This window comes from Orcinus orca, chromosome 7, assembly GCF_937001465.1.
Source record: "Orcinus orca chromosome 7, mOrcOrc1.1, whole genome shotgun sequence".
Lineage (NCBI taxonomy): Eukaryota > Metazoa > Chordata > Mammalia > Artiodactyla > Delphinidae > Orcinus > Orcinus orca.
Genome location: NC_064565.1, coordinates 28,604,814 through 28,617,113, shown reverse-complemented (window position 1 = coordinate 28,617,113; position 12,300 = coordinate 28,604,814). Strand labels below are relative to the sequence as shown.

At 40.5% G+C, this 12,300-nt stretch overlaps 1 protein-coding gene across 1 annotated transcript in view; it reads right to left on the bottom strand.

Annotated features, from left to right (window-relative positions):
• THSD7B (thrombospondin type 1 domain containing 7B) overlaps nt 1–12,300 on the bottom strand; it is a 909,478-nt gene that overhangs the window by 404,575 nt on the left and 492,603 nt on the right. Inside the window, exons 8-9 of the mRNA XM_049711955.1 lie at nt 9,480–9,671; nt 7,627–7,861 (exon numbers count right to left, since the gene is read on the bottom strand). Of these exons, the coding sequence (XP_049567912.1) occupies nt 7,627–7,861; nt 9,480–9,671 (427 nt within the window). The remainder of the gene's footprint in view (nt 1–7,626; nt 7,862–9,479; nt 9,672–12,300) is intronic.

Sequence of the window (12,300 nt, the reverse complement as noted above, 5' to 3'; positions counted from 1 at the left end):
TTCCTGTGTGCTCAGCGGGGCAGCAGGGCTTGGGGGTGCAGGGACCCAGCTAGGACACACTCACTCAGACATCCACAAATAGCTCAGAAATGCTTGCGGTGCTGGTTTGGTTTCAGGCTTTCTGGGAGGGTGGCTTTTTCTGCAGGGACTTTGTTCGCTTCAATTAGCAGTAGGTGTTAATCTCTTTTTTTTAAAATGTTTTAGATATACCTTTATTGAGGTAGAACTGATACAGAAAGAACTGCACCTATTTAATGTGCATAATTTGATGAATTTGGACATATGCAAACACCTGTGATACCATCTCCACAATCAAGGTAATAGACATATCCAACACCTCCCAAAGGGTTCTTGCGTCTCTTGGTTTTTGTTTTTATTTTTTTTGTGTGTGTGGTGTTAATCTCTTTTGGGGAACTGATATTGCCTACTTTTCAATTTATACTTTATTAACAGCACTCACAATAAATATTCACTGGGCACAATGTCAACTCTTCGTGACATGGTGCCCTGTCTCTGTGTTCTTCTTCTAGATCCACAAGTGAGAAACGGTACCATACCCTCAATGACAAAGGTCAAGCTCAGGTAACACTGCTTTTATAGAGACCACGAACTGAGGGCTTTCCTGAAATGTGATTCCTGGTCTGATAGGTGTCAAATATTCTCTTAGGAGTGAAACTGTCTTTTTGTTCATTTCTTTCCCAATAATGTTGACCTTTTCATTAGAGGTTAAACTTCCTCCTCCCTTCTATTTACATGCTGTCTACCTCTCCCAGGATCATCACATTTCTTTTTTTTTCTTTTCTTTTTTTATGATTCAATTAAAATATATCTGCATACAACGTTTCAAAATTACATTTATTTTTTGTATATAGTCCTATCTATACTCTTGAGATAATGTACATACCAATAAAAGATAAATTAAAAAATGAGAATCAGAACTGTAGGGTTAAAATTGGTTTGAAAAGTCATTTACCCCAACCTCTCATCTGACTTTTCTTTTTTTTTGAATTTTATTTATTTTTTTATATAGCAGGTTCTTATTAGTCATCAATTCTATACACATCAGTATATACATGTCAATCCCAATCGCCCAGTTCATCACACCACCATCCCCACCCCCCTGCCGCTTTCCCCCCTTGGCGTCCATACGTTTGTTCTCTACATCTGTGTCTCAACTTCTGCCCTGCAAACCAGTTCACCTGTATCATTTTTCTAGGTTCCACATATATGAGTTAATATATGATATTTGTTTTTCTCTTTCTGACTTACTTCACTCTGTATGAGAGTCTCTAGATCCATCCACGTCTCAACAAATGACCCAATTTCGTTCCTTTTAATGGCTGAGTAATATTCCATTGTATATATGTATCACAACTTCTCTATCCATTCGTCGGTCAATGGGCATTTAGGTTGCTTCCATGACCTGGCTATTGTAAATAGTGCTGCAATGAACATTGGGGTGCATGTGTCTTTTTGAATTATGGTTTTCTTTGGGTATATGCCCAGTAGTGGGATTGCTGGATCATATGGTAATTCTATTTTTAGTTTTTTAAGGAACCTCCATACTGTTCTCCATAGTGGCTGTATCAATTTCCATTCCCACCAACAGTGCAAGAGGGTTCCCTTTTCTCCACACCCTCTCCAGCATTGGTTGTTTGTAGATTTTCTGATGATGCCCATTCTAACTGGTGTGAAGTGATACCTCATTGTTGTCCCAGAGGTCTCTTAGGCTGTCTTCATTTCTTTTCATTCTTTTATCTTTATTCTGTTCCGCAGCAGTGAATTCCACCATTCTGTCTTCCAGGTCACTTATCCGTTCTTCTGCCTCAGCTATTCTGCCATTGATTCCTTTTAGTGTAGTTTTCATTTCAGTTATTGTATTGTTCATCTCTGATTGTTTGTTCTTTAATTCTTCTAGGTCTTTGTTAAACATTTCTTGCATCTTCTCGATCTTTGCCTCCATTGTTTTTCCGAGGTCCTGGATCATCTTCACTACCATTATTCTGAATTCTTTTTCTGGAAGTTTGCCTATCTCCATTTCATTTAGTTGTTTTTCTGGGGTTTTATCTTGTTCCTTCATCTGGTACATAGCCCTCTGCCTTTTCATCTTGTCTATCTTTCTGTGAATGTGGTTTTTGTTCCACAGGCTGCAGCATTGTAGTTCTTCTTGCTTCTGCTGTCTGCCCTCTGGTGGATGAGGCTATCTAAGAGGCTTGTGGAAGTCTCCTGATGGGAGGGACTGGTGGTGGGTAGAGCTGGCTGTTGCTCTGGTGGGCAGAGCTCAGTAAAACTTTAATTCTCTTGACTACTGATGGGTGGGGCTGGGCTCCCTCCCTGTTGGGTGTTTGGCCTGAGGCGACCCAACACTGGAGCCTACCCGGGCTCTTTGGTGTGGCTAATGGCAGACTCTGGGAGGGCTCACGCCAAGGAGTACTTCCCAGAACTTCTGCTGCCAGTGTCCTTGTCCTCACGGTGAGACAGAGCCACCCCCCGCCTCTGCAGGAGACCCTCCAACACTAGCAGGTAGGTCTGGTTCAGTCTCCTATGGGGTCACTGCTCCTTCCCCTATGTCCCGATGTGCACACTACTTTGTGTGTGCCCTCCAAGAGTGGAGTCTCTGTTTCCCCCAGTCCTGTCGAAGTCCTGCAATCAAATCCCACTAGGCTTCAAAGTCTGATTCTCTAGAAATTCCTCCTCCTGTTGCCGGACTCCCAGGTTGGGAAGCCTGACATGGGGCTCAGAACCTTCACTCCAGTGGGTGGATTTCTGTGGTAAAATTGTTCTCCAGTCTGTGAGTCACCCACCCAGCAGTTATGGGATTTGATTTTACTGTGATTGCACCCCTCCTACCGTCTCACTGTGGCTTCTCCTTTGTCTTTGGATGTGGGGTATCTTTTTTGGTGAGTTCCAGTGTCTTCCTGTTGATGACTGTCCAGCAGCTAGTTGTGATTCTGGTGTTCTCAGAAGAGGGGGTGAGAACACGTCCTTCTACTCCGCCATCTTGGTTGGGATCATCACATTTCTAATTTTCCTAAATTTACTCTTAATCTCCAAAAATACTCTCCTTGACTATTAGCAACTTATGTGTTCTCCACTTCTAAACACTATAACGTTTATTTTCTGTATTGTTTATTGTCACTGACTAAAAAAACACAAAAACCTTTTGCTATCTTCTGCGTTGCTGATTTTCTGTGTGTGTGTGTTTGTGCGTGTCTGCATGCACATGGGCATGCGTTATACATACACTAATTTTGAATGCCTTGATGGTAGAATTCCATCTCATACCATATCTTAAAAATACCAGATCTTAATGCTGTGTAAGTATTTAGTAACAGTAAGTGAATGATTGACAAGTATTCTATGCTGTGGAGGCTGAAGACAGATCTCTGGGAATATTAGGCAAATTTATCCAGCCATTTTCAAAACAAAATTGAAGGCTTGAAAAGCAGGGTAACATACGGATTCATGTTTTAGTGAGTAAACACAGTATGGCTTCTTGCCTTTTGTCATAATTTATACTTCCTGCTCTCATGCAACACTCTGATTCTAGATTGGCAATACTCTTGTTAAAAGGGTGAATACACTTCATTTCAACACATATATTTTCCTGGATTTGCAGTGGAGTATTTCATAATGACTGCCTCTTGGTCATGCTGTAGGTTTTAGTTCCTGTGCTGAAATGCATCAAACTGAGCTACAAAGATCTGCCATTTCTCAGTTATGTGTCCATAATCATGAGGCAGACACTGTGCTCCATCTCCGGGAGCAGTCCTCCAACCCAGGGACTGAGGGACCATCTCAACCTGCCAACTTTTTCAACATTAAATGTGTAAACGGAGCTCGCCATTACTATATCTCACCGAATGCCCAGCGTTTTCCCATGAAAGGCAGAAAGTGTTTTACATGACCTTTGGATGGCTTTGAGTTGTGTGATTTAAATCTTTATTATTATTTTTTGCACACTACAACTGAAAAAATATACATTGGGTAGTGAAACAAAACCAAACAAAATCCCCCAAATATCCCAACAAGCTCTCACTTCTGTTTGAGTTGTGTCCTAGCTAGTCCTCATTTTCTGATATGATCAGTTCTATTACTCATGCTACAGTTAACATTCTCACCTATACAATTACGTGGAAACCAGAACACGAACCCTGGGAAGCAAGACCTTGCAAGGAATTCTGTGCATCCCCATGCAGTGGGTTTAGAGATAAAACATATCACGACAGCCCATCCAATCCATGGGGACATGCTTCTTTTTTCTACTGTGAAGGCCGCTCTTTCTTTAGGATATTTTCTTTTTCTTTCCTCTTTCTATTGCCATTACCCTCACCCCAAGGATTTCACAAATGGAGGGAAATTTTTTCCACTGCAATAGCTTTCACATAAAAAAGAGCAAGAGCATATTATTCTGAAAGGGCAAGGCAAAGGAGACTTTCTCTTGCTGATTATCTCACTATTTCACTGTGTGCTTCACTGGACACTAGGTATTATTTTCTTAGCTCAATTAATCTCATTGACCTCAAGAACTTTAATTAACTTTACTTAAGTCAATGCAGGCTCCTCTTGTTTAGCAGGATCCTTTGGAGACATACAGGAAGAATTAAAACTAGGTTGTTAAGTCTCCAGCCTCCTTAAAAGTGCAAAGAGTAATCAGCAATGTCTTTCTCTGTGTGTGTGTGTTAGGGAAAACATCTGTGCAATTCATTTTTCTATGTTGGAAAACCGAGTAAAACTGGAGGTTATTCACTGTAATAATATTTTAGTCTTACTTATGTAGATTATCGAATAAAAGCATATGCATTTGTGAATTATGCTTTAAACTATCAACTTTTGGCCCTGTGGTTTTTCTGGTCACAAAATATCATTAAGTTAACATCTGTATAAGCTGATGGGCTCAGAGACTTTAATAAAAAATTGTCATTCAATATAATCATGGGGCTAGACGAGGAGGTACAGGGCTATTTGAACACATAACCCATCCCCTCATGTCCAAATAGCCTTTAAAGTGTGATGATAATGTATTTGGTAGTTGTCAGTCTCAATTCTAATGCTTCTTTACTAAGGAAAAAACCAAATTACATTCATATCAAGTGGAATTTTCCTGTTGTGGTTCAGAGGTAAAAGTTTTGTGGAAGGGAGAAGATCAGACTTCAGGAATGCTAAATTTTCTCATCACTCTAAAGAATAATAATTTGCTGCACTTCACATAGCATTTATTCCTATACCTAAGCTATATTTATTTCTATTTGTATATTCAAGCTAATATTTCATGCATCTTTTTTTAAGCAGTTGAAAATTTACATCATAAAAATGAACATTATCAGGGCTGCAGTACTTTTCAAGATAAAAGGAGTTCTCTTGTCTGCATAGTATCTTTGTAAGCCTTTTAGGATTGTACCATAACCCCATGAATTAGATTATCGCCTGATCCAAGTGATACGCAAACATTATTGTCCATGTTTGGCTATATCGGCCCATTGACCCAATCGGTCCACATGGTATTGTGGATACCAGGTAAGTTGAAACACACAAGTGATATAAATTGATGCTCCAAAAATATCACAAGCAATTTAGAGTTGGATGCTAAAGCAGAAATAACGTTTATGAGTTAATAAGAGCAGAAGGTCATACGTATGATCTGTTCATTACTCTTCAAGGCAGTCCCCTTTGGCAAACTTTACCATGGTAGATAAAATATTTTTTCTTAAAGCAAAGGATAAACGTCAGCTTCTCAAACTTCTGCAATTCATATCCATTCCCCGTCAACCCCTTTTACTTTCCTACACACAGGTCTAATTAATTCATGACTTCTAAAAATGTTTATGGACAATAGCTACATGCCAGATACTGTTCTAAAATCTGCAGTGGCAACAATGAAGACTATCCGGCCCCAGCCCTCTGGAAGCCACATTTAGGAGGAGAAAAGAGGAAGTCTTACTGACTGTGCTTCACTTCAAGTCATAGTCATCTTCCCTTGCATTTTCATAGCCACCTGCTCATCAAATGCTCCGAAACCAGCAGTATCTAGCCAGTCTGCCCTATATCTGCCGTTAGCAGTTCATTTCCTTAACTGAGCTTCTATGACTTTCCTTACACACAGCTGAAGCGGCTTCCATAGCAGTGTGGATAAGGCCCAGAGCCCGTCATCATGGGGCCCCCAAGATGAAATTAATCAGGTGTTTGAGTTGCCCATGACAGCAACACACATTGGACTGAATTAGGCAGAAGAGCAAATGTAGTTGCCTATGTTGCCAGGAAAGGCCAGGAGTGTACTTAGGGGGCTGGGACCAGGGCTTGATGCTGCCAGCATTTGTTCTGCTTCAGTTTCTGCCTCTTTCTGAGCATCAGCTTTACTCTCTCCTCCTGCTTTTTCCACCAGGCATGACCGTGGCTATGGCAACCCTCCATCCATATACTTAGAACATCATGAATAGAAAGAAGAGAGGGTTTCATTTTCCCAACTTAAAGATTCCTGGGAAACAGCTCTAAGTTGCCTAGCTTGTGACACTAGACCAAAGCTTGCACCAGCCCATCCTGTTGACCCACCACTACTGTGGCTGGAGTAGGGGTCTTTCATCACTTGAAGGGAACTAGTTCAAACATGGCCACTTGGAAATCTCTATGGACAGGCCAGTTACCCAGTCTCTGTATATGACTTAGGTGCCTTACATTTTCTCTTCCATGAGCCTTCCTGCAGGGACTTGAGGAAGAGTTATGTCTTCTCATTTAGTCTATGTGGGAGAAGAAACTCCCACAGCTGAGTTCTCCAGTCAATTACTCTTCTTCCTCTCTCTCTTGCAATTGTTCCTGACCCCTTTTGATATCTATATCCTAGTCCTCATGTCCAAATTCTCCTACAGTTTTTTAAAACTTTACATCTCCATGTGCAGAGTATAGCAGGTATGAGATTGTAAACCTACTTGAGGGCATGCATTAGTCTATTCAAAATATCTATATGGATTTATCGCTCACTGCAGACAAGGTCCACGAGATCTAAAGAACAGTATAGGGGCTTCCCTGGTGGCGCAGTGGTTGGGGGTCCGCCTGCCGATGCGGGGGACACGGGTTCGTGCACCGGTCCGGGAGGATCCCGCGTGCCGCGGAGCGGCTGGGCCCGTGAGCCGTGGCCGCTGGGCCTGCGCGTCCGGAGCCTGTGCTCCGCAACGGGAGGGGCCACGACAGTGAGAGGCCTGCGTACCGCAAAAAAAAAAAATTTAAAAAAAAAAATAAATAAAAAAAAATAAAAAAATAAAAATAAAGAACAGTATAACACGGCCCCATATTTTCAAAGTGCATGACCTACCTTCTTGTGGACCTAGTCTTATGTAATTGAAAAAGAGCCCAAAATATTGATATCAGCTCTAGAAAGTTTGATGACTCCAGCAGATTCAATATTTGTGGGCATTATATTTACTGTTCTCCATTAATTAATGCATACATAACAAAAAAGTGTCTACCTTTGGTTGAGGCACATTTTTTAGTCTTTAAGAGTCAAAAAAACAAAACAAAAACCTCTCACTCTAGCACAGACTGAGACATATTCAGTGCACGAAAAATGTTTCTGACTAAAAATACTCAACTATGCAATAGTCCTATGCACTTTCAATTAATTATTGATAATACCTTTTTGTCATCACTTGTCCCACGTGACTCTTGACACAGAAGACCCTCCGCATCTGAATGCCCACACCACATGTAGCTTCTCCATTCCAGCCAATGGTTGCATTAAGGGCAGTTACCAATGTGTCTTCAGAACAGGGGCCCCAAGCTGATGTCTCCCAGTAGAGTTGCATACAGGAATGGTCATTGCACGAACGATATTCTTGGAGGGCCTGACTAGGGGGGCATGGTTTTCCACCTGCAAAAATCAAAATAAAAAATAATACAGAGTTGTTGCTGTTATCACCATGTTGCTGTTGCTGTTGTTACTGCCATTCTTATTTTTTGTTGTTTTTACTGTTTTAATGGTCTAGAAAGACAGCATTTTGATACAATCTTCCAAAGTCCTGGGCCACCGCACCCCATTTCTGACGCTATGGTCATGGTTCTTTTATTCTGAGGACAATACATTGCACCCTTCTCTCCTCAATAACAGGCAATGGTATGCCAATTAGATTTTAAAAATCAATTGATTCTACTGCTCACCTCTGCGTCATGTATCTCTGAGATAAACTCCAAAGAAATCTGCTTTTATTTTAATATGATTATGCCTACATAAATTAGTCAGTTAGATATAATAGCCCATGACCTTGAAGTGATATAAGATCAAACACAAATACTCACACACACACATTACCTACATATGGTCTCTCTTTCCTAAGACAGTATTATGTTTCTCAGAGAACCACTTTAAGACATCCATCCTCCCTCAAGCAGTGCATTTTACTGCAGTTTGAGAAATCCAGAAATCTCTCTTAAAGTTTGGCAGGAGAGAGCCCATCCTTAAATTCTGAAATAATATCTGACAATGTGTTATACACTGGCAGGGAGACCAGACAAATGTGCAGCCTTATACTCTTGGGTGAGTCAGACAATCAGATTTCATTACTATCTTTTCTTTCACAATTTTATATCCATGTCAAAACTGGTATTTATCTAAAGTATTGATTTTTTTCCTACTCTCCCACACTACAATGTTTTATTCAGTGGGCCAAATGCTCGGGAAGACTTGCGACCTTAGTTTTGTTATTCTTGTTATTTTTTTCCCCATTATATTGACTTTTTTCTCCTTCCAGAAATATAACAGACAAGAGGAGGAGGCCACTGCACTTTAAGAATATGAAAATTTTCATTCCTCTTGACCCTGGCCCCATTTCTTAGGACCACAGACAGAATCTTGTCTAAAAAGGAGTCCCTCAAAGCCAGTGGCCATATTGCTCTGCTGTCCCAGCTGAGCTGTCGGCAGATGAAGCCAAGGGAGGGGCTGAAAGAAATGAAATTACGTATGTGTCTGGGGACAGAGACCATTGCTTTAAATGACAGGAACAGCTGCTCCTCTAATTTGTTCTGAAGTCACCCGTTTATATCCCCATAGCACATTTTAGCTTCTTGAAAGCCGTTTTCACAGCCTTCATCTTTTTCCCTCTCACCACATGCCAGCCTGACAGAGCAGGAAATGAGGACATACAGATCAGGTAGTCTGCCAATGTTAGTGGCAGCTCCCAGTCAAGAAGCCATGTCTCTTGATTCCTAATTTAGAACTCGTTTTACCAGACATATTCCAATTATGTTCCCAACTGCATGAGCAATCTGAAGCTGGATGCATATCAGCCAAGCCTTGTTTCCTTCTCTAAAAAGGTATAATGAAAACTGACATCCACCTGATTGCCATGGCCTGTACATAGTATGGGCTAAAACAAGTCATATACATATGGGAAGCCAGCATAGATAAACTAGAGGATTAGAGAGAAAAGGCATGCATGGAAAGCAAACTGTTCATTTGGATTTAGGGAACAGAAACCTTTCCTATTACTCACCTTCTCCAGCCAACGCCAGGATAGTCCTTGACCTGGTCTGTTTCCCATTGGAGTTTTTATTTGAACAAGACTGGGAGCAAGATGACCACTCTGTCCACTCGCTTACCACACAATCCATCCGGCAGGGAATTTCACATACCATCTCTTCAGGAGGAGGAGATGCTGGGCAGAGAGTCCCTGATACATCTTCTCCTGTAGTCAACCAGAGCAAGACAGATGTCGATTAATGCAAAATCGAGGCAAATCCCAGGAACATTTAGGTTCCTCTATTACTTCAGTTTAGCTTAGAAGACTTCACCTGGTGTCTCTAAACCAATAACGTGCAAAAAACTGATTTTTTTTTCAGCCGTTCATAATATTTATTTCAAGAAAAACTGTCAGGAGGTCATTTGGCACTTAGAAAGGTAGATACAGCATCAAAACTGCCATTTGTCATCCTTCCCAGGGATGAGTGGGCTTCCTTCAGGAACAATTTAGCCATGGATGGCTGGAGACAGACAGGATTGACATGCTATGGACACGATGTGTAACAGGTACGTGTATTTCTGCAAAATGGGAGTCAGAGGAGTCTTTTGGCCTGAAAACCACAATTTATGTTGAGCAATCTATTCAGCAGCCCCCCTCAAATTATCAGTCTAATTTTTTATTGGGTGTTTTCACCTCCAAATATGTAACCTTAAGCGAGATTATCACACAGTGATACTTTTATTCTATTTGTGCACAGTGGTAAACGTGCACAATAGAAATGAATCTGTGGCTAAAATTATATAATGTGTTGAGATAAAAGTTGAAAGCAAGTCCAAAATCTTCCCTAATCTATTCCCTCTTTGAATGATGTGATGATTTAGTCCAACCAAAATACATACACACACACACACACACACATACATATGTATATATGATAAACGGGGATGGAGTTTTACAATTATCAACAACAGACAAGACTAAGGGGATCATTTCTAAGTTGCTTTTCCATATCTCAAATGATTACAATGAATTTTTTCTAAGCTCTCTTTTAGGTTACTTATTCACCATTTTTAGAATTCAAATATTCTTCTTTATAGACAACAATTCAACTCTTACTATGCCCCCCCCCCCATTCACAGTCACCTCATAAATACAGAAGACATGAAGAATAGTAAAACCATGTATGGTTTGAAGCAACACATGGAATGTGGAATGGCAACTCTAGGAGACAGGTAGTTTTGTCTTTGTGACTTATGCCCATGGAATTCTCCTGTCAATCTGTCTGACACAAAAAATAACTAATATTTATGCAGTATCTCCCTTGTGCCAGGCACTGTCCTTATAAGATGCTCTTACAGACAGGGTTGACCCATCTTCTTTTATAGATGAGAAGTCAGTGGCTCTGGAAGGAAAGCTTGCTCAGGGTCACACAGGCCTGAGTTGGGAAGCAAATGAAAACTTTCTGACTCCAAAAATTCTGGTTTCCCCATTAGACATATTGTATCTAATTCCAAGAGATGGATATTCCTTTTCAGAGGAAGTAAATAAAACAAGCTGACAGTAAGCAAGACTGCCTGGAGGAGAAGCTAGTGCCCTCCTAAGATCTGCGTTCATATTTGTAAATGAGGCCAGGCTCATTGCCCTTGAGGTACAAATAAATTTTTTTTTTTATTTTTTATTATGAGAAGTAATGGAGATTCTAGTAGATAATCGAGCTGAAAGACCAGTTCCAATCACTCTCTTTTCAGTCTCAATCTATTTTCAGGTCGAGTCCACACTGTATAGTACATGCAAACATGCACACGGACGTGCATGGATGCGCATGTGCGTGCACACACACACACACACACACACACACACACACACACACAATACAGCAGCTTAGGGGGAGTGCCTTCCCAAGTACAGAAGTAGGCAGGTCAAACTAAACATACAAACTACATCTAATCAAAATTCAATTTCCACATCTGTGAATATTATGAGGATAATTTTTTATAGAAAAACACTTTAAAGCAGTGTCTTGCAAAGAACATTTTGATGAATAAGAGATATTTGAAGAGCTCTTACTTTAAACAGTGGGGGGGAAAGCTGAGACGTCCTAGATTAAAATAGTAAAATTGGTCTCACCGCTGGAGAGTAGTGTGTGTTGAAAATGCCAACTGCCATGTAAACTTCCTTCGATGGAAATGGTATGTAGTATTTTTCAGTCTTATTTGACTAAAGGCCATCCTTTTTTAGGCAGCACCTCTCCCAGGAATGGTATTTTTACTAACATGTTTTGAGAAAACCCTGCCTTCAAGAGTTACAAAATTATCAACTACTATTTGATGAGCATATACCATGTCCAAGGCATATAATGGGATAAATATATAAGTGAAGATACTACAATTTATCCCCCTAGAACTCATGATTAATAACAGAGATGAGCTATAAATACATAAAGAGAAAACCTAGTCCAAAAGTAAATGTCAAGTTACAAATGTGTGTTTTAAATAAAGAAGTGCTGTAGTGATTTAGGGAAGAGAAGGACCTCTGGGGAACTAGTCTGAGAACAGAAGGCTTTCAACAAGGAGAAAGAGACAGGGTGAGAATTGGTGGAAATCAGGGAGGGCATGCCAGTCAATGCAACTGTCAACAAAGGTATAATGATGGGAAAATACAAGGTATGTGGAAGACAGTTAATCCTGAAGCTGCCTGAGGAGAAGAGGAAGCCCATGTTGGAAGAGTTGTTTGACATCAAATTCTGAATAACTTAGACTGACACACCAATTTTGTTCTATTTCCGCCTTCCTGCAATTCCCAAATGCTCAGGTTTCCCGTGACCTAAATTTAACTTCCTCCCCAGTCATCCATC